Source organism: Cuculus canorus, chromosome 4, assembly GCF_017976375.1.
Source record: "Cuculus canorus isolate bCucCan1 chromosome 4, bCucCan1.pri, whole genome shotgun sequence".
NCBI lineage: Eukaryota > Metazoa > Chordata > Aves > Cuculiformes > Cuculidae > Cuculus > Cuculus canorus.
The window spans coordinates 24,191,831-24,214,340 of record NC_071404.1 but is presented as its reverse complement, the minus strand read 5'-3'; the positions used below and the strand labels follow the sequence as shown (position 1 = coordinate 24,214,340).

At 35.2% G+C, this 22,510-nt stretch overlaps 1 protein-coding gene across 3 annotated transcripts in view; it reads left to right on the top strand.

Annotated features, from left to right (window-relative positions):
• The window catches only part of ARAP2 (ArfGAP with RhoGAP domain, ankyrin repeat and PH domain 2), a 137,122-nt gene that overhangs the window by 49,614 nt on the left and 64,998 nt on the right, over positions 1 to 22,510 (top strand). For all 3 annotated transcript variants that reach the window (XR_008449626.1, XR_008449627.1, XM_009566588.2), the window contains exons 10-19: positions 4,908 to 5,023; positions 6,009 to 6,208; positions 6,956 to 7,041; positions 7,688 to 7,870; positions 9,070 to 9,244; positions 10,622 to 10,756; positions 15,799 to 15,943; positions 18,307 to 18,409; positions 19,045 to 19,243; positions 21,322 to 21,385. Coding sequence is in view for 1 of the 3 variants with exons in the window: in XM_009566588.2 (XP_009564883.2) it covers positions 4,908 to 5,023; positions 6,009 to 6,208; positions 6,956 to 7,041; positions 7,688 to 7,870; positions 9,070 to 9,244; positions 10,622 to 10,756; positions 15,799 to 15,943; positions 18,307 to 18,409; positions 19,045 to 19,243; positions 21,322 to 21,385 (1,406 nt within the window). In the remaining 2 variants the exon portion in view is untranslated. The remainder of the gene's footprint in view (positions 1 to 4,907; positions 5,024 to 6,008; positions 6,209 to 6,955; positions 7,042 to 7,687; positions 7,871 to 9,069; positions 9,245 to 10,621; positions 10,757 to 15,798; positions 15,944 to 18,306; positions 18,410 to 19,044; positions 19,244 to 21,321; positions 21,386 to 22,510) is intronic.

Genomic DNA, 22,510 nt, shown 5'->3' with positions numbered 1-22,510 from the left:
ACAGAATCACAAAATGGTTTGGGTTGGAAGGGACCTTAAAGATCATATAGTTCCAATCCCCCTGCCATGGACAAGGATACCTTCAAAGCCCCATCCAGCCTGGCCTTGAATACCTACAGGGATGGGGCATCTATGACATCTCCGAACAACCTGTTCCAGTGCTGCACCATCCTCCCTGTAAAAAATTTCTTCCTGATATCTAGTCTAAATCTATTCTCTTTCATCTAAAAACTGTTACCCTTCATCCTATCACTACGCTTCCTGATAAAGAGCCCCTCCACGTCTTTCTTGTAGTACTGGAAAGCTGCTATGAGGTCTCCATGGACCCATCTTCTCTAGGCTGAAAAAGCCCAACTCTCTCAGCCTGTCTTCATAGGAGAGGTGCCCTCTGATCATCTTCACGGCCCTCCTCTGCACTTACTCTAACAGATCCATGTTCTTCCTGTGCTGAGGACTACAGAACCGAACACAGAACTCCAGGTGAGGTCTCATGAGAGCAGGGTAGAGGGGTAGAATCACCTACCTCAACCTGCTGCTCATACTTCTTTTGATACTCCCAGGACACGGTTGCGGTAAGCTCATGTTGTTGGCTTATCTTGAGCTTCTCATCCGCCAACATCCCAAAGTCTTTTTCTTCAGAGCTAGTCCCAATCCATTCTCTGTCCAGCCTGTGTTTGTGTTTGGGATTCCCCTGACTCAGATGCACGACCCTGCACTTGGCCTTGTTGAACTTCATGAGGTTTGCACAGGCCCGCCTCTCAAGCTTGTCCACATCTGTCTGGGTGATATCTTTTCTCTCCTGTGTGTCAGCTCTGCCTGATATATTTACATATGCGTGTGTGTGTATGTAGAAATACATTCTCTTGAAATGATGGTGACAATTTTCCTTTTTTCTCTGCTGTTGCTGTTATTTCCTCAGTCCTCCAGGAAAAAAAAAAAAAGAGATAAAAATATGGATTGAAATTTATAATGTGAAAATAATAGAGTTAGTTAACCTTTAAAATAAACTTGGGATTTATTCCTGAGAATTTTTATGTGAGGGACTGTTTCAGTGTAGCTTTTGCCTGCAAAAAGAGAATACATAACAGAGAAAGCAGTTTTGTACACCAATATGCACTTTATAGGTAGATGCTAAAGACATGTTTAAAAAAAAGAATTTATGTAACTTCACATTTTAAATACAGATGGCAGGTTTTCATTGGTTATGTTTTTTTTCAGATGAGGACGATAATGACAGCAGGACTCTTAAATTATAGTCATTCCTCCTTCAGGAGGAACAACAACTTACCAGAAAGCCTGTATTCGTCTCATAGTTAATTACCTTCCCCAATTAGATTTTTTTTGTAGAATACTTTTCATCTGTTATTCTGTCTGTAAAGAATTATTTTTTTTAAAAAAAAAGCTGTTATTGTCAACCCATTTTTCAACCTTTATTCAGATTCCTTACGTTAATGTAAATATAGACATTTAAGGCATATTTATATTTTTTAAAAAACCCTCATCTTTCTCTCTGTATTTTTTAATCTTCTTAAACATCTTTTGTCAGAAAGTCTAACACAGTTTAATCTATCCAAAACAATAAGCTTTCAGTCTGTAGAAGCAAGACAATTCTTATTCTGAACAGATACAGTTTGGTCTTGCTGTCAGTACATGTTGTACAGCGCTTGAATGGCCCTATTGTCCTCTTGTGCACTCAAAGTGACTGAATTTATCTTTCAAAATGGAGTATGTCTTTCTTCCCTGTACCAATTCCCACTTCTGTTTCTGAAAGAGAGAACAAGACGGCACTCCTGAAAGCATATAATTCTGAACCTTGAAAATTAGATTCCAGTGTACCTGTCACTCACAAAGCCTGATTTATGCCAAGTGTTGTACAGTTACCCTAAAGAGTTTGTTTGAACCATTACAGAAATAACTTCACTTTCATGTACCAATGAAATTGGTTAATTTGCCACCACCTTCAGTTCTGAAAAGTATATTACTCTCTACTAATTTCTTAACTTTCTGACATTCCTCACACTGAAATTCAATACTGTAAGTTCTTATGCACTTGCTGAATTTAAAATATAAGTTATTCTCTCTTCAGTGGGATTGTTTATACATTGAGTATGTGTGCAAATTCTGGAGGGCTGGTGCTCCAGCTAGCAGTAAAGACTTTCAAATTAATGCATTTCACTTCTAGAGTGCTATCTTGGTTGAGTGGTAAGTTCAGTACAAGAAAGTTTGGTGCCTGTCTTCACAGACAGAAGTGTGTGCGGTCATTGACCTGTAGAGTGCTTCCATTCAGTGGGCTTCATTTTGCTCCAAGGAAAGCGAGTGCAGATAGCTGTTTGAAGGCATAAGAAAAGAAGACTGAAGGGAATATAAGATACAGATTTTCAAAAAGGAACAGTATGGAATCAGTAGATGAATAGTTACCATTTCTTTTCTCTAATGTCATTTAATGAACTTCTCAGTTATTAGGCAATATAACCCAACATACATGCACAAAAGGAACTACTTTTTTGTACAATTGGTATTTGGCAAATTCATGAAGTAGGATGCTGTGAAAGCCTCAAGGCGTGAAATTGTTTAAATTCTTTGAGGTTGTGGCTGTTGAGAGCGAGGAAGTACAATGGCTTTGCTGCAACTATTTGTTATGGGACTCCCCAAGCTGGAAGTTCTTAGACTGACGGAAGCTTATTTGGGAAGAAGAGAATGTACCTTTTCTTATTTACGTTCTTTTTATGACAGTTGCCAGTAGCAAGTGCTTTAGGGGAACTTGCTGTACTAGATAAACTTTTGATCTGGCTCAGTATAGTAGTTATTATTTTAGTTGTCTCCATTACTCATCATTTACCGTCAGTAAACTCTAATCTGGATCTAAAAGGATATTGAACTCCTATTAACCATGGCCTCTGGCAGTCATTCAGCTGTTACTTAGTAAAGTAAGAATGCATTGCACTGTTATTCAGGTCCAAGTATAGTCTCATTATCTGTACTTTAAAAATCAGGACTTCATAAGGCCAATTATTTGAAATAATTGAAACCAACAAATGAAACCGGCATCCAATTTACATCTCAGAAGTGAAAGCCATTTAATTCTAGAATGATAAAGGGTGTTTTTTCCTGTTACTCATTTGATTTAATTACTGCTGTAATAGAAATAAAAATTTAGTATTTTCTGTTCTTAGTCTTTTTTTTTTGACCTGTATTTCATTCTTCCATTTTTCTCAATGATGATCTCTGACTTTAAGAATGCTTCACTGCTACAGGGCATTCTGTCAAGTTCATACTTGGAGAGATTATTCTGCCCGCTCCTTTACTGCAGAACTGATCTTTGAGGGTAAATTAGGGACTGTGTAGGCTTCACCGAACTCTGCTTTCTTCTAAGGTAGATGTGTCAATACAAAAACCATTGGTTTACAGTGAAGGAGAGTGGAGGCTGAAGATGAGGAGGGGGAATAAAAATGTCTGTGTTACAGGGTATGAGAGTAGAACAAAGGCAGAAATATTTAAAAATACATGATATGAGAAGTACTTGTTGAAAAGTTACTACATTTTATAAAGGTTTTTTGCTGAAGTCCACATCTGGGTTCCCCTATGTTACTGTCAAAGGTAATGAAAGGTGAAGTTAATAAATAAATAAATAAATCTTAATAAGAAGCCTGACAAGGAAACATTAGGTGACTTATCCTACACCGTGTGCCTTTAGTGGAAATTATGGCATTTTATATATCTCATCCTATAATGTACATATAGTGACTTTTGGAGCATAATTTATGGCTAAAGTAATATTTTTATTTGCTTGTACTAGAAATAGAGGAATGAAGTAAAATTTTTGTGAAGTATCTTCTCCTGTGAACTGTAATGCTTGCAAATTTGAAAATCTTATGAAGAGAAAGTTGTCAGTGATACAGGTTTAAATATGTATTTATTAGAAAAACCATCCCCTCTGCACAGGCAGATTACTCAGAAGCTTTTCCCCCATAAGTGCTCATATTTTTATCAGCCTATACTCAACTACTTGTTATCTGAGAGGTGATTTAGCAGATCTTGCAGATGGTAAGGTATGTGGATTTGGCTTTTTGCTGGGGTGATGTAGTTCTTTTTTATTTCTGATGTAGTTACTGTTTCTGAGAAGTATACTAATATTTCCAGACATTAGATTTGTGGAAGTGACTGCAATTAGATGGACGTCTAAATCAATTTAAGAAGAAGATACTGATGGTGTTCTGAGTGGATCAGAAATAACATCTGTGCTTATCATTGTTTCCAAAATGCTTGTATTTGAGAGAGCCTCACAACACCTCACTGGGCATTGTATTTCCCAACTATCTCCCAACTATTTTAATGTAAGATTGATTTTTATTTAAGGACATTGTTCCATACAGAGGAAAAGTAATAAATTCTCTCAGTTAAAGGCAAAAATGCTTAGCATATCTAATAATTGAGTTACGAATGACCCTTTGTCTATTTTAGCTGCTGTACAGGCATTTTTTTCAAAGGAGTTTTTGACATGTAATACATCAGGAGCATGACCAACCAAAGGTTTAAGAAATAATTTTATATTATATAAAATTACATAATGTTTTTTGTGTTAAGTATTATTTGGTCACTAAAGCATGATTTAAGTTATATATTTCCATAGTTTTTTTAAACTTTTTTTTTTTTTTGCTTAGTCACAGTGTGCAAGTTTAATTCCTACAAACAATCAAGTAAAGTCATTCTAGCAATTGGAGGTGTAGTATTTGGACAAAATTTAAGATAGGTTTACCTATCTATTAATAAATCCGAAGGAGCTTGCCTGCTGTGGCTAAAATGTATATTACTGACCTTGGATTTTTTCAGCCATGTGGATTCAATTGTTCTGCACATATTTGTTTCTTGGATGATAAAACATTTAACTCTTACTGTCTTTGCCCTAGGATTTTAAGACAGGATTTGGTATCACTTTAATTCCTATGAATGTGGCAAATGTAAAACATGTGGATCGGACTGCAAAACAATCTTTTGAAATAATTACTCCTTATAAAAGCTTTAGGTGAGAACTTTAATATTTAATATTTATATTACAAAATATGCAGATAAGTAATGCACTAAAATACTTGGTTTGTACTAAAGTGACTTATCTATTTGGATGAAAAAATAATGTTTTTATCAAGAATGCTCAGCACTTTTTTAAAAAACAGAAGGATTTTCTTTTCTTTGTTTAGTTGTGTGTTTCATCTGTTACCTCTCTGACTCCATTGAAATAAGTAGAAAGTTTCACTTTGGCTGATGCTGTAACTTGTAGTGATTTTTAAGAAAATAGAAGTATGTGCTAGTTAAAGCCTTTTGTTAAGTGTTGTAGTGTTTCTTAAATTAAATCTTAGTAATGCAGGAGTAGAAGAAATCACTTTGTTCTCTTGGGCTCGCTAAATGTTAGCGGAGAATTTCCTTTCATTCTCTGTCAACTAGAGTAGCAGGTAAATTAGTCATGATCAGTGATGGGAATCTGTGGCTACTGGGTACATAGCTCGTTCTTTGATTCTCTCTAAGCCTTCGCAATGTTGTTGTTTGGTTATTATTATTTATATTTTTCAAAAAGATCAATTTAAATTAAAAGCCTGTGCTGGCTGTTGTAGTTAGCAAGTCCGTTTTTATTCCTGAGTAATTCGCTGTGTTTCCTTAGGTCATTCTAAGCTTTTGTTAAAGTTCAGGCTTTAAGTTTGGTGTACAGTAGCATAAAAAGATTGAAAGAAACTCAGGAATGTAACTCAAATGTTAGGAAAGCTATGTAGCTCCTGCTACTAGTGGTTTGGGTTTTGTTTTTTTTTTTTTTTGAAAACTAAACACAAAACCAGGGGAAGTTTTCATTTACCGAAAATATAAAATAATACATTCCATCTTAGTATTTATTTCTGTGTACAGGAAGATTTTTTGACTGTGATTTCAGATGTAAGTGTAATAAATAAGAGACACTACAGACTATGTTTAATTGGGCTTTAAAATAAAGATCAATAACACAGAAAAGTCAATTGTTTCAGCTTTACAGCAGAATCAGAAAGAGAGAAACAAGACTGGATTGAAGCACTGCAACAATCAATAGCAGAAACTCTGTCTGATTATGAAGTAGCCGAGAAGATTTGGTTCAATGAGTCCAACAGGAGCTGTGCTGACTGTAAAGCTCCCAGTCCTGACTGGGCATCCATCAATCTCTGTGTTGTCATTTGTAAGAAGTGTGCAGGTAGAGTAATTAATGACATGCTGTATGGGTTCTGCAAAATGTCATATTTGCATATCTCTGTATGTCCTTGAATTGGCTTTTTTCATTTTTACAGTGCCATCCTTGTGAAAGTTTTGATAAACAGAAAGTGAAAGTAACTTTTTTTTTTTTTTTAATACCAAGGTCATCCTTATTGTAAAGCACTTTCATGCTTAAATGACAGGTCTGTAAGGCGATTGGTTGCCTCCAGGTGAATAATCCTTCACAGTTAGTAGAAATTGTGACACACTTGCGCTTCATAGGAAATGGCTGGCTTTTGCAAGGCTGGGTGCCAAAGTATAATTATTTTCAGTGTATAATTTTGGGGTATTAAATTCTGTTACATTGGGGCATATTTTAGGGATGGCTTTTTTAGATACTACTAAAAATCTATTTCTGTTATGTATTATATTTAAATACGTGCTTAAGCAGTAGATTCAGGGTAACAGTTTATAACTCTAGGCTTTCTTTAAAAAATAACCCTTCCAAAAGTATTCCAGCTGAAACAGCGTTCTTTGTTAATTCATTACTATCAACTGCCATCATTTTTTTTTTAATTTGTTTTTTTTTTTTTGGTGCTTTTGTTTAATACTCAAATGTCAAACTCAGTCTTTATAATAAATAGCAGTTAGAATATATCAGTCTTCACTATATTTATTTGTTATCTCAGCAGAAAAGAAACTTCTGTTTAAATGCTTTATTTAAGTAAAAGTACTTTTGGATTTTCAGGACAGCACAGATCTTTAGGACCAAGAGATTCAAAGGTCCGGAGTCTAAAAATGGATGCCAGCATTTGGAGCAATGAACTTATTGAGGTATTCTAACTCTTCGTTACATCTTGAATATTGTATGGATAAGAGTTCTTGCTTTACTCTCAAGAAAATGGAACATATAACTGCTAAATGACGCACTGCTGTTACAGTAACTTGATATTTCCAGTGTCGCGCAAAATATTTATTTGCTTTGATAATTATGTGTACAATTTATCTTAGTATTTTTCCAAGAATCTTTTTTCTTTCTCGAGGGGGAAAAGAAAGAAAATACTTTTGGAGAGGAGTTATGATGGCCAAGATTGGAACGGGGAGAGTAAAGAAACTTCTCGCTACCCATTTAGTTGCCTGGGGTTAAAAAGTGGTACTGATAGAGAGATTTGAGTCGTTAGTGTTTTCTTTAAAACATCTGCTAGTCTTCTCTGACCTTCTACTGGTATTTCTGATATCTATTGAAATATTATAACTCGTTAGCCTTGTAAAGCTTATTTGCTGTTGGTGGTAAATGATGGCTACAGACTTAATTTATGTATGACCATAGGCAGTGACTGAGAGAGCCTTCTGTGTCATGCAGACAATTTTCTTTTCTTTAATAACTTTCTTTTCCAACTTTTAGCAGCTGAAACTATTTAGAAGCTAGCTTCATACTCTTCATACTATTTGGCTTATGTTTTTCTTGCACCTCATCCAGCTCTTTATCATCATTGGAAATAAGAGGGCAAACAGTTTTTGGGCAGGAAATCTTTCTCCAGAAGAAGAGCTGCATATGGATGCCTCTGCAGAGAAGAGGATAGCATTCATTACACAAAAATACAAAGAGGGAAAATTCAGGAAAGCACCTTTTTCATACAGAACCAAGGAACAATTGAATAAGGTAAGACTAGAATGGGTAAGCCCGTACCATACATTTTCTGTTGCATTTTATCTATGTACAATTTGTTCATCTTTTTAACCTGATGAGAAATAAATTCCGAATCCTGAGTGACACTCTCAGAGAGCTGAATAGGGTTGTTTTGGAGCCTTTACAGGAATCATTTCAAGATCTCTTAGTTCCTAGTTTTTCCAGTTAGTTTTTTTTGTAGGGGGTTATAGTACCTATATGGTGTCTGTACTATATCCTCCAGAGCCGTCAATGAATATGGGTCTTTATTTTTCTTCAAATACACACTCTAGGGATGCAAATTCCCACTTCACTGCTTTGGATTCCTTCTTTATGTGTTTTTGATATCTTATATGTCTGACTTCTAACATTCCAGTACTTCAGATGGTTGAGTGTTATCAGTGGTGAAAGTAGCTTATGCATGGTTATATAGTACCTTGTAGCTAATTAGAAATGAAACAAGCTGAAATTAATGATGAGAAATGTGTATTCTCAGTGTTTCTTTTGCACAAATAAGAATAAATTCTTTAGAGTTAAAAAATGGAAAGTGCTAATTATGGTTATCAATTTCTGTGTAAGTTTTGATGTCCATTTGACTGACTGTTGATTTCAGAGTGGTGACTTGGAAATTTCAAAGTTTTTTAGGATTTATGAATATAGAGGAGTTAAAGTACATGTATATTACTATGCTAATATGTTCACCTCCATGAGTAAAATAATCTGAAAGGGCACGTGGAGATTGTGCGGAGGCAGTAATATTTAAAAGTTATTGTGGTTTGAACTAAAGACGTCTCATTTGTTCAGTGGTTATTGTGTCAAAAAAGGAAGTGTTATTTTCCATACGTTTTATTATATGTTGTATGTTGAGGGGATTTTTTTACATAAATAAACAACAATCTTCCCCCTGAGTTGTATTAATTCATGTTACTTTTCCCAAGTGAAACTTGTGACAGCAACATATTGCAGAGTTTAGGTTGATGATGTTTTTGGATTTTTGGTTTTCGTTGTTGCTGCTTTTTTTTTTTAGATTCAGACGATGCTTCATGATTTCTGCTGTTTCTCAATATTTATGGTCTTTGAAAATGCAGGGTAACTATATTGGAGGTGAAAGGATTTGCATCTAAATGATACATACTTGTTGCCAATAACTTTCTAATTGATACAGACTTATTATTTTCCCCTTCTGCAACAAGGCCTTATGTGCTGCCGTAGTTAAACAAGATGTGCTAGAAACTCTGATGTTGTTGTTTAGTGGGGCTGATGCTATGTGTGCCACTGGAGACCCTGTCTGCAGTACTCCATACTTATTAGCCAAGAAAGCTGGACAAAGACTACAAATGGAATTCCTGTACCATAATAAGTTCTCAGGTAGGTTATATTCTCTTTGTTTTGATCCTCTAGTTTTATATTGAGCAAATGTGAAGGAAGGAATTAAGAAGAAAAATTGTCGTTGAGTTGAACAGTGTCATAGGAGAGGAGGAGTTGTTATGTTGTTAACTGTATTTCAACAGACAGGGTATGTAATTGTGTACGTGTTACTTTTATTTTGCTCAGGCATCAAGTTTAGGACTTAAAAAAATAATAAAAAAGTCAACAGACCTAATACCCTTGTTTCTAGCACAGAAGAAAAACATCATGTACTCTGCCAATATTATCAGGCTTTTACCAGTAAATACACTGGTTGTGTACTGTATACAGGGTATATACAATTAACATGTATGCCAAGTATTTTTTTGTGTCTTTGTTTTTTCCTAAAAATTATTTAAACCGATACCTACCTCCCCACCCCTGCTGCACACAGATGGCTCTGTTTCTTCACAAGCTCTCCTCCCAAGATAAAAGTCACCTGTAAAATGGTCTATGCCAGCAAGCTATCTGTTTTTTTCTGATCACTGCTCTTGTTAAAGCTTGGAGCACATGCTAAATTTCGTCCTTGAAAGTCAACATTTCTGCTTGCAGTATGTGACTGTTATGGTGCTCTTGAAAACAGAAAGCTATTCTTATAAATAAATAAATAAATAGATAAATTTGTAGAGTATGGCTGTGAGTGCGCTTACCTTTTAAAAGGGCTGTACTGTATCCCAAGCAGCCTGAGAATGAAAGTTGACGCGCTCGTTTACACATTGCTCTATCACAAGTGCCTGGCACTGGGTTGTAGGTTATTGGGCTCAGCCACTGTGTAAACCTGTAGCTGTGGTTTTTGCTATGTATGCTCTCATGTGGTCCTAAGGCATAGAGAAGAGTTTGCTTGTATTGGCTCTCTCTCTCCTACTTTTAGGCTTCCAGCCAAGGCAGCATCAGCTTTTTCTGGTACTAGTTTCTTCTTCTCTTCAGTGAAGGGCAGGTCGTAGCAGGTTGACAGTGATTCTCCAAATCTGTCTGTGTGCTGCCAGAGTTAGTGGTAAACTTCTAGATAAGCCCCCAAGAGAAACAACTCCCTCTGTTCAGGAATAGTACAGAAGGGATGAAAATAAAAGCCTAATACACCAGTAAACCATATTTTAGATTACATTGATGAGTAAAGTAGACAATGTAAAAAAAGTGTGAACCGGTGCTTTTTTTATGAATACGTAAGAACTTTATGTTAATTATAAAAATAAATCAAGATGTACCTGTGCTGTAGTACAGATATTGTGGAGCAACTGCATATCTACAGACACATGGTTAGAAAGATCTGTGATTAAATGGTTATAACTGATATAGCTCAAGTTCTGTATGTTACTTAACTCCTTTATCTCTTAATAGATTTCCCAAACTATGATACTTGTTTTGAAAGCGGTGTCTCTGAAGATTCTTCACGTTCTACCTTTCTTTGTGAATTCTTATACAAAATTTCTTCTAATACTGCTAAGCTCATTACAGAGAAGAAATTAAAAGAAGGTATTTAACTTTTACTTTATGCATTTGAATAATACATGAATATGTATGGTTTGGAGGAATTTGGTTCTTTTAAACTTCTTTTTAAAGTTTAAAGTATCTTTGATATGGTGTAGCCTTGTTTGATTTGATAGACTTCAGATAAAGAAAATATTGTCTTGACTCAGTGGCTGACAGAGGAAAAAAATGATGAACTACTGAAAAATCATTCAGTTAACCACCATTATAGTAATAACCATTATTGATAAATGAAAAAACACTTCTCACTTTAATTACATTTAGATGGATCTTGCCAAAAAAGCAGTTTCTGTCTAAAATGATAATATTCCAGAAATCACTTAGAAGTATCACTGAGTTTTTAGTAAGAGCCCAAATGGCTAACACCTAGGATATTTCTCAAGTTCACAAATTTTAAAAAATATTCCAAGTGGAAATGAGCACTTCCAACAACTTTACAAGAAATTGAGCTTTGTGGGGTGAAAAATGTGTGTATATCACAGTAGCTATACATAGTCTTGTGTGTATATCAGTCTTCAGTCACTCTTTTTTTGAGTGATGCTGTCTGATAATTTCCTTAGTTGCTTTCCCCTTTGGATCTCCAGTTGTGTTCCTATATTTTTCTCCCATCTGAACAAACAATTTATGTGGATTTAGAAAGCCTGTGCTGATTTATGGTTAAGTTTATTGCTCCTAGTGTCTTGATACGGCCTCCTGTGTCGGTATATGCATATTTTTATACGATTATGTCCATATTGCCATGCTGTATGCCTTTAAAATCTTTAGTGGAGATTCAGTCGTGTTAAAACACACAACTCTTCTTTAAATATGCTTTTGAAGAATCTTTATGTTAGTGTGAGTCCAAATTCTTTTAAACACCGGTTGATCAGCAGAACTAATGCCCGATTCTCCAGCTGCTTTGCAGTTGTTAATGAAGACACCTGTTTTGGCAGAGGACTGTTGCTGGACAGGATTTTCTTGAGGCTAGTTCTGAAACTGCACTGAGCTTATTCAGGAAAGAAAGGGATAACTGCAAACCTTACTGCTGCTTGGTCTAAGTACAGACCTTGTCTTCTGTGCTCTGGGTATCTATATATTCATTTTAAAAAAAGAAATAAAAAAGGCCCCACTAAGAGAAGTAGACTGCAGATGCAAGGCAATACTACTGATCTCTTCTAACACAGTAGTATGTTAGAAGTGCAGTATAAGTTTGACAGGACCTGTATAGACTGAAGATTTAGCTATAAACACTCACAAAATGTCTTCTGTAGTACATTTGGGGGATATGCAGAGGGAGTGAGCATCATAAAATCATAGAATCATAGAATGACTAGATTGGAAGGGACCCACTGGGTCATCGAGTCCAACCATTCCTAACACTCCCTAAACCATACCCCTCAGCACCTCGTCCACCCGTCCCTTAAACACCTCCAGGGAAGGTGACTCAACCACCTCCCTGGGCAGCCTATTCCAGTGCCCAATGACCCTTTCTGTGAAAAATTTTTTCCTGATGTCAAGCCTGAACCTCCCCTGGTGGAACTTGAGGCCATCCCCCCTTGTCCTGTCCCCTGTTACTTGGGAGAAGAGGCCAGCTCCCTCATCTCTACAACCTCCTTTCAGGTAGTTCAGGTAGAGAGCAATAAGGTCTCCCCTCATCCTCCTCTTCTCCAGGCTAAACAACCCCAGTTTCCTCAGCCGATCCTCATAAGACTTCATAAGATGGTAGACGTTCTGCTGTTTGGTTTTTGGGGAGGTTTTTTTGGGGATTGTTTGCTTTGTTTTTACATTAATGTTGAATTATTCATGGATTTGTCAGGACTGTTTCTGGGATGGATGATACGTAAGATACGTAAGAAGACAGGTCTCCCTAAACATTTGTAGTTCAAGAAGACAAGTGACAAATGGGACAAGAGAGGAAAATGTAATAATAATAATATTCTTTCAGCAATAGCAAAAAAAAAAACCAAAAACCAAACGTAATTTTGAATTGGAAACCACTTTTAGCCAAGGACTGTAATATATCTCAGCCATGTGTAAGAAGTAGTTTCACAAAAGGAATTTTTTTTTTGCTATTTAAAACATAAACCACTTATTTTTTTTCCTCTTCTGTACTGATTTTTTTCCCCTGCATCAAGAACTATTTCTGTATTTCCATGAAGTAATATGGGATATCCATATTGCAGATTGGTGGATTAGGTGGGAACATTTTTTTTTCCTTCTTATTGTCTTTAGTAAATAATTTGATGGTTAGAGTATTAATTTGTGGCAGATAAACAGTTTAAGTTCCTTCTTCTGTCTGTAAAGATTCAAATAATAATGTTGCATTGCCCAAAAAAGGGACCTAGATGTTTAGTTCCAGAGAAAAGAAAGATGCTCTCCGGTTGAAGCTGTTCTGACTTGCTGCAAAATAATTGAGTTCTCACTGGACCAGAGAGGAAGCACCGTTCCTTCACTGGCGTTTACAGCACTTATCTAAATTTTGGTCCCTGTCCCAAAATAGAACCAGCTTTTACTCTACTGATTTATTTATTTATTTATTTTTAATTCTGTTTATCAGAAGAGCTGCAAGTGAGAATCCTGTTGTCTAATCATTAAACTAGAGCTAAGTTCTTCCTCGATGTTATGAATCTCTTAGGTGTTTGTCAGTCTTCCCTGCAGTGTCAAGGGCTGGAATTTAAGTGCTGTGCTTGTTCTTGCAGAAAACTGTTGATTGTTCTGTCGGCTGAGCCCTAATGGTAAAAGAACACTCAAGAAATCATTCAGTGCTGTGGATTGAACCCAAGTTTTGTAACAACCAGGTGGAACACCTGGAAATAGTCAGTTTTTTCATGATATGGATTTCAGATAGTGCAGGAGAGAATAAGCCAGTGTTGAGTGTACTTTCCATTACAGCAGCATCAGTGGTTTCAGCAAGAGGGCGTAACTTACGATGAAAGTTCTTGTTAAATAATAGCTGTTGAAGATCATCAGGAAGAGATCTCAAACATTGGTGCTGTTGTGATGCAGTGGATCAAAAAGTAAAGGTTTAGAGGTTTAGTGCCTCAGGTTTGTTTTTTTGCTTCTGTTTTTAGTGTAAAAGGTTTTATGGAACCCTGTTAAAAGCCTTGACATTCCAAAATCATCCTTGAGCGTTGTAGCTGTTTAATGCATATTGAAGCAGTGAGCTGTTTTGTAGAATTGGCTTTGGGGGATGGGGAGGAGTAAAGCTAGGGTACAAAAGACTCTATAAACAATCAAAACGTCTTGGTGCTCAACTGCTATACACCTATACATTTTAAAACCCTTTATCTTATGTTAATTTTAGTATTTAGAATGTGTATTTAGACAGAACATAGAGAAAAGAAGATAGCAAGTGGCATTTACAAATAAATACTAATAAAATAGTACAGGCATATTTATAAAACATGTATAAATTATATAGCAAATGACAGTAAAAACTACTTGGATACTAAGTATTGCCAAACTACAACTGCAGTTCATTTTTTCGTTTGATTTTTTTTTTTTTGTGTATTTTTTTCCAGAGCTGTTTTACCAAATTCTCACAAGAACTTTACCAGAATATTTGCAGCTTTATAGGAATTTTAAGACTGTAAAAATAAGCATTTTCTATGAGAATTTCCATCACTACAAGGATGAGACCAGAAGCATCTTAAAATTATGTTCTAAGAATTACATGTAAGCTAGAATGACTCTGTGAATATTTTGAGTAACAAATGGTCATTAATACGCTATATCATGTGCCATATTTATATTTTAGGCTCATAAGAGAGAGTAGACATTTGGTCTTAATTAAAAGTAGCAAATAATACTTTTAAGTAGCTCTGCAGATTTTTTCCTCCACCTTGTTTTTTTGTTTAGTTTTTTTTCTTTTTATATATATAAAAAGGTATTGGCAATTTCTAGATACTGTAATTGAAAATTATTTGAAGATAGAATTATTAACCTGGTAATTTAACCGTGTTTAGCAACTGTAAATTGTTACATGTTTAAAGCACCCTACAAATGTTAGCATTCTGTAAACAGCAGTGTTGCTAAATTAATTTACCCTTGCCAGGCATATACGTGAAAAGCAACAAGATGGATCTCCAATTCATTCTAATGTGAACACAACATCCTGAAATAACTATAGCTACTGCCTATCTACAATATATCCATTTATCTCTCCCAATATACAGGAATAAATTCTGTAGAGTTTCATTACTCTCTGACACTTGAGCATGCAGAAGGAGACAATTGAGCTCAACCACTGATGTACCTAGAAAGGGTTGTTCTGTTAGTTTTTCTGTTCTTAATGTTGTCATCTTCTACTATTTTGGCAACATATTGAAAAAGAAAATCATATTAAATAACACAACTTCTGACAGTGTTTTGCTTGTGTTTTGTAGTAGTGTGCAATGGATACAGGTTCTGGCTCATATGACACTTTTTTCCTAGACTATTTGAAAGGCTTTAAATTGTTTTCCTTGATCTTGTAACAGTGAGTGGGCACCCAAGCATTACTAAACAATGGAAGACAGATTGTCTTCGGTTTGGCTTCTAGTTCCAGTAACATGTGAGAAAGAGTAGGCCTTTTTTGCTGCTGCACACCATGATTCACTCACTCATTTTGCTGTCTGCTCTTATCACAGTATATATTTATTGTAGCTTTCAGTGTTTCTAACTTCGTAGCATGTTTTGGTTTTGCCTCCCAAACTCTCTTCTGCTAAATACCTAGTGTATTGTACATCAAATTCCACACCAAGTGAAGTGAAAGCTCTTTACAATGGTAAAGTTAACTTCTGAAGAGACTTAACCTACTTATAAAGTAAAAATAAGAGTGTTATAGTTGAAATATTCTGTTCTTAAATTACCATGTGCTAGAGTTTCTGTTTAAGTACTATGAACACAGATATTGAATTCCTGGCCCACTGAGGTCAATGAGACTGAGATTTTATCATAAATGCATTACTGTTACAATGGGGCTGTGCATCTTATAAGTCACCTTCTATAGGAGGAGGTGATTTTTACTATCATGCTAACTGACTTTTCTGTTATTTCTTTAATTGTAGAGTGCAACAAAAGATGGTGCGCTTTGGAAAGCGGCTTTCTGAGCTACTATGAAAACGATAAAACTACTGCTCCTCATGGTATGATTGACATCAATGAAGTTATCTGTCTTGCATTGCACAAGTCAGACTTCTTTTTAAATAGAAGGTAGGTTCCAAAATTAATATTTGAATGAACAAATATAGATATTTAAAATATTTTATCCTGGGTTTTCAGAGCTGTTAATTTGTTCCTGAATTTTGAACATGCAGTTTATTGAAAAAGCTGAATTGTTTTCTGTTAACTTCAAGAAACAAGTTCTAAATGGTATTCTGGATTTTTTTTTGTAGTGGTATAATGAAAATGTTAGGGTAATTTGAAAGGGCAGCATAAATTAGATACATCTGTTTCTTATTAAAACTGTAATGCCTATTCTCTGTGCTTAAAAGGTTACATGATGATAAATTGAACAATTAATTCTCATTTTTCTTTCTTGGATTGACCTCTGCCTCAAACCAATACTCTTGCTTTGTTTCTTCCTGATGATAATGCAGCAGATTTAGAGTTCTCCGCAATGCTTTCATTTTTGGTCACTGATCTATCAGACTTTGAAACCCATTCTTTGTTCTGCTGCTGAAGACAACAATGTAACTGTTCAGCTTTGTGTTAGTTTGAATATAACAACTTTTCTTGTGGTCTTGTATTTCTTTTATAACTCTTTCACATCCCATTTGTACGTTAAAAAAATCACGTGGAGATTCACGTAAGTCTGAGTTGCATCTTGATGTCTTTAGGGCAGCATTTTTGTTGAAACTATGCTTTGGATCTGTCTGAAAAACTTCTTAACACTTAATTTTAAATTTCTTTGTCTGGATATGTAAAATAACTATCTTTCTACGGTATAATACAATTATACACGATCATGAGATGATAGAATTCTCAGTTCTAGGTGAGGTGAGGAAGGAGGGGTAGCAGAACAGCCACATTAAACTTCCAGAGAGCAGACTTTGGACTGTTCAGTTGATAAAGTCCCATGGGAGACAGTCCTTAAGGACAAAGGAGCCCAAGAGGGCTTGGTACTCTTCAAGAAGGAAATCCTAGGAGTTCAGGAGCAAGCCGTCCCCATGTTCCGGAAAATGAGCTGGCAGGGGAAAAAAAAAACCAGCTTGGTTGAGCAGGGAGATCTGAGTGGACATCAGAAAGAAGAGGAATGTCTGTGAACTTTGGAAGAAGGGACAGGCGTCTTGGGTGGACTACAGGGAGGAAGTGAGATTGTGCAGGGGAAAAATCAGGAGGGCTAAAGCCCACCTAGAGCTCAGATTGGCCAAGTCGGTGAAAGATAACAAAAAAATCTTTTTATAAATACATTAACAATAAAAGGAGGACCAGGGAGAATATTCAGTCCTTATTGGATACAAAGGGAACAACTGTGACAAAGGATGAGGACAAGGCTGAGTTACTTAATGCCTTCTTTGCCTTAATCTTTAGTAATAAGGAAAGTTGTTATCTGTGCGTACGTACCCAGGAGTTAGAGGAGGGGAACAAAGCTCCCATGATCCAAGAGGAGGTCATTAGAGATTTACTTGCCCAATTAGACCCTCACAAGATGAAATCATACTAGAAATTGATGAACCATAATTTATAAGTTAAAGACTGACCGTAAGTTCACCAAGATATTTACTTTCCAAATTCCACCCCAGTTTTAACTGGTTTGCTTTTTCTTCTTGTTACTTTCCTTATTTTTTGTCAGTTAAATATGGAAAAGCAAGGTCCATCTGTGTAAATATGATATACTTTTTTAAAAAGAAAAAAACCACAATCTTGAAAGAACTTCTTGAACTACAGCAACTTCAAACAGCAGTTATGCACATGACAGAACCAGACTCTTCTTGGTGGTGTGATAGAAGGAATGATGGTGACCATGCTTTTCACCTTAGGAGTTCAGGCTGGATGGTAGGAAAAAAGCCTTTTCATTAAAAGAATGGTGGAAAATGGGAACAGGCTGCTGACAGAAATAGTAGCCTCCATCCACAAAGGCTTTCAAGGTTTTTCATTGTTGTTCTATGGTTAGCGGTAGTCCCGCTGTGAGCAGGATATCTAGGTATCAGTGACATCTAGAAGTCCGTTTGAGCCAACAGTTCTGTAATTCTGTGGTAACTTGTTTACAGCTTCCCATTCAATGAGTTGGTCTGCTTATATTAAACATGAACAAAATGCTTAGAATGCATCACAGAAATATACTTGCTGAAATCACATGTACATAAACATTTTTATTAATTTCAGAATTAGTGAAAAAAACAATTATGCAATAGCCTCTAAACACATATTATTAAAAAGCCCTCTGATCGTTTTGTGTTATAAAATTTTCCTTCATTAGCTGTCTTGTACCTGTGAGATTGGAGGAGAAATGCAGATAGGTTCCATTCCATAGGTATGAAGTAGTGGAAAAAGTAGAGAGAGAAATGGGACTTGTGTGTGTCTACTGTTATGAAGACTAAATACAGCTGCCGTTTTCCTCTTGCTTGCTTTAGGGACATCTTTACCTTTGAAATCTACTTAATGTCAGAACGTGTTTTTCTGTTTGGAGCTGAAACTGCATATTCACAAAGAAAATGGACTTCGGCAATAGCTAAGGTAATACTGATAATTATCTTTACAGTTAGGCCAGAAGCCTTTGCACAAAAAATAAAGTGTCATTGTTAGCTTAAAATCCTCTGAGAAGCCATTCTTGATCCACATTGATCTATCTTGTGTGTTAAGTTTTCTTGTGCAGCAGCTTGGAATAACTTCTGTGATTTAATATTTGAAATAATAAAATAAGATGGAAAAGGAATTGCAGCAACTTTTTAATGGCAACCTTTAAAATATATTAAATGTGTCCTAGCATAAAGAAATATTCTATAATTTATTTCAGCTAAGTTGTTTATGCCTCCAATTCTGTTCTTTTATTTGCTGAAACAGAATTCATAAAGCAGTTCTGTATTTTATATGGTACTGCATGCTAGTAGTCACATTGCTAATTAAATCAATTTTAGTTTAAAAAGCAAAGCTGTTTGAATTTCAGAGTATGAATGGAAAAAATACATTCCACTTGATTTTATAATTTAAATTCAGTTCATTTATGGGTTTATGCATGATAAATCTGAAAGTCTTGTTTTTTTACTGTGACTTTCATCCTTAGATCTTACAGATTTGCAATGTATTGATTTGTTTTGTTTGGGGGAAGAGGTTTTTTTCCTTCATCTGACTCACCCTGTTTTCTTTGGTAGCATTTTGTTCCCCCTGTAGCTGAATGCTTATTAGAGAGAGACTGTGAGCTGATTGGCCAGCTGTACTACAAAGATTGCCACAACCTGGATCAGTGGAGAAAAGGCTGGTTTGCTATAGAGAAATCAAGCCTTTATTTTTGTCTTGAAATAGAGGATGCTCAAGAAGATTCCATCTATCTGAGGAGGTTGCAAGAACTAAGTAAGAATTTTGCTTAACATCTAGAATTCAGGAAGTACTCTGTGGAATTAATTCACTGTTAAGGACATTTCTATTACATTTTAAAGTCATAAACATTAGGGAGCTCAGTAACTATTCCTTTGCTTAGGTCAGATGGTCTTCCAACTTTCATCTAAATATGGAGTTGGTAAAGTTCTGTCTTGGATTCTTTTCACTGCTTAGTGGCACACGCTAGAGAGATTTTTCACAGCTCCGTAATGAATGAAGACAATTTCTGTACCAGTTACAGCAGTTTCTTACAAGAGTACAGAATTGAATAATAATATATGACCTTTTGGAATGGCTCATATTTTTGACAGGGCAGAAATACTCACTGCAGAATGGGTTCTCAAGGTGATTGACAGGCCTAGTTTTAAAACACTGAAATGTACTGGAAAAATTATAATTCTCTTAGAAAACTATTTCGGAAACCATAATAGACCTCTTTTTTTCTGATACTAAAAATATTTTTTGCTTAATATCGTGACATGGAAAGATAAGAATATGTATACAAATGGTCTTCTAAGATCGTTATCTCTAATTATTATCTGAATTCTCTTTAAGCATATCTGCCCTACTTGTTTTTATATTGAACAAGCCAATATGTTATGTAGGAAAGTAAAAATAAATTGAGTTTTTGTATTAAAGTAACAGTAAAGTAGGTTAGATTTTTATTGATAATCCTCTTTGTAAATGCTGTCAGATTGTGGACTGTTTTGCAGGAACTTGCCTAAATGCCACTGGGCTTTCTACTGTTTATTTACTGTCATCTTACATTTACAGTGAATTACACCATGAAGGTGATTTTTAATCAGAAATGTTTTTATGCCTCTACCTATCATTTAAACTGTGAATATTTTTTGATCTTGATTCAGAATTAAAAAATAAAGTAGGAGGAAAACTGTTTCTGATATAAGTTTTAACAATGCAACTATAATTGCTCCTACCCTAATCGTATGAACATCCAGAATCTGTGTATATCTCAAGTATAGAAATGAAACACGCATTTGGCTTTCAGTTGAAAATTGGTTTTGCTTGGGTTTTGATTTTTAATTATTAGCTGTATGACAGAGTTGTATTTCTTGGAAATAGTATATTTCCATACTCCTGTCTTTTTGATTTCTGGTTTCCCCAAAATAAATATATTCCACTATTAAGACTGAATTGTATGACTGAAACTTGCCAAATGGTGAATCATCAGGGGAAGTATAGTCTATTACCTTCTTCGTAATTGACTGATTAAATGTGAATGAGGTCAGGAATATGTGTGATACAAAAGCATCATATGATGTGCACTGAAATGTTTATTCACCTTCATTAATATTCAGGACTTTACGGTCTCAGGGTATTAGTTGATATAAGATGTGGTTCATACGTGAGACCTCAATTTTGTAAGAGTTACCTATTCAGAGTTTTGAATTAATAAATGATACATTTAATTTACCAGTTTTGATATAGTGCACAGTATATTTTTGTAAGCACTGTTACTGGAAACTATCCAGAAGTATTTTTGGTATTATAATAATATAATGTCGGGGTTTTGCAGAGTGCTTTTTTTAGCAGGAGTAGCATAGGGCAACATAAAGAAAGGGTGGCAGTGATCTTTACAGTATGACATACAATTCATGTTATATTATTGTAAATACCTGCAGCCATTAGGGTGCAAGTAAATTAAGGAACTCAAAAATACAGCTTACTTCTAAATCATAATGTCTTCTTAAACTTGTAAATACAAGTTAAATTTTAATATAATAAAACACCGTAAGAAGTTTCCGTATTAAAAGGTACCTGTTTAACCTTTCTTTATTATTTTCTTTATTAAATTTTCTTGCAAATGTGTGTATATTTTCATATTTTGTGGAGTTTTTTGTTTTGTTTATCAATGTAGTCATCATTTGAAATGTTAAGAATTCCATGCTCCTTTTGTCACTGGAGATAATTTTGAAAAACCGTGTCTATATGCATGCATTTATGTATTTGTCTATATATATAATATGTCTGTGTAGGTCATATGGCTGTGTATGTGTTTTATTTTTAATTTTTTTTTATTTTATTTTTAGCAATAAGTAGTGTGATGCAAAATGGAGAGAAAATAGATATCCTGCTGCTTGTTGAAAAAGGAAGGTAAGGTTACCATCTGAATAAAGCTTTGTTCTGCTTTTATATTGATGTCTTTGAATTCTTGCTTATCAGTCAGGGAGCTTTTCCACTTGTGATTGCTAGAGAGAGTAAATTTGTAGAATTTTTTACAGGTGGGAAAGTCTTTGTGCATTAATTGTGTTTTAAGTCCGTGTCACAAAATGCTAACAAGTACTGCTTAATTAAAAGCAGTTTTCCAACTGAGAAAATAATTCCCAGTCAGATGAGAATGCCAGTAATGGTTTCTTCAAAAGGACCTAACTTCTTTTACTCTGTAAAGAAGGAGTACCTCTTTGGAGCATTTAACACTTACTTATCCATTATTTTTTTCCTATCACTCCCGTGACCCAGAATTCTGTGTCTCAATCTGCATATCTTGTTGTAATGTCTGATCTCAGTTAACGACATACTAGCTACAAAAAACATACTTGTGAAGCAAACATGATCCTTATCCGCTTCCAAGCATGTAATATTCTGCTGAAATGACATTAAATATAGTGATATGGGAGGTTGAAACTTGAGGTGAGGTAGGGTATTTCTGCCTCATATATGGGTACAAATTTAAAGATGAAAGCAAAACTATTGAAAATATTCCTTATTTTGTAATACTTCTGGGGTTTATTTCAATGATAGATTATTGGGAAAACGTCAGTGTAAGAAGCGGTGCAGTGTTTACACTTCTTCCGAACAGCCAATAATATGTTAATAAAGGAAGACTGTTTTTCTCCTTGTTGGGGAAATAAAACCCCCCCTACGTATACCTTTCTAAATTTCAGTGTTCTGAATTTTAACTCTTCTTAAGATACTGGTTTAAGTTCCCATATCCAATGGGGTGATGAAGATCAGAAACAAACACTTTTTCTTGTTCAAATGTTTTGAAGAAGCATATTGAAAGATTCAACATTAAGTAAGCTGCATAGACCAACCAGGGAACCAGAGGTTCGAGATGCAGTCCAGTAGATGAATGCAAACTGTGCATCTAATTTTATAGATATCAGTGCTGAGCAAAACTTCTAGCTCCAAGTCAGCTTTTATTATTTCTTTCATTATATTTCTGTCAACTGAGGTAAGTTTTCCCTGAACTACTTTAATAGTTTAATAGAAATTCTG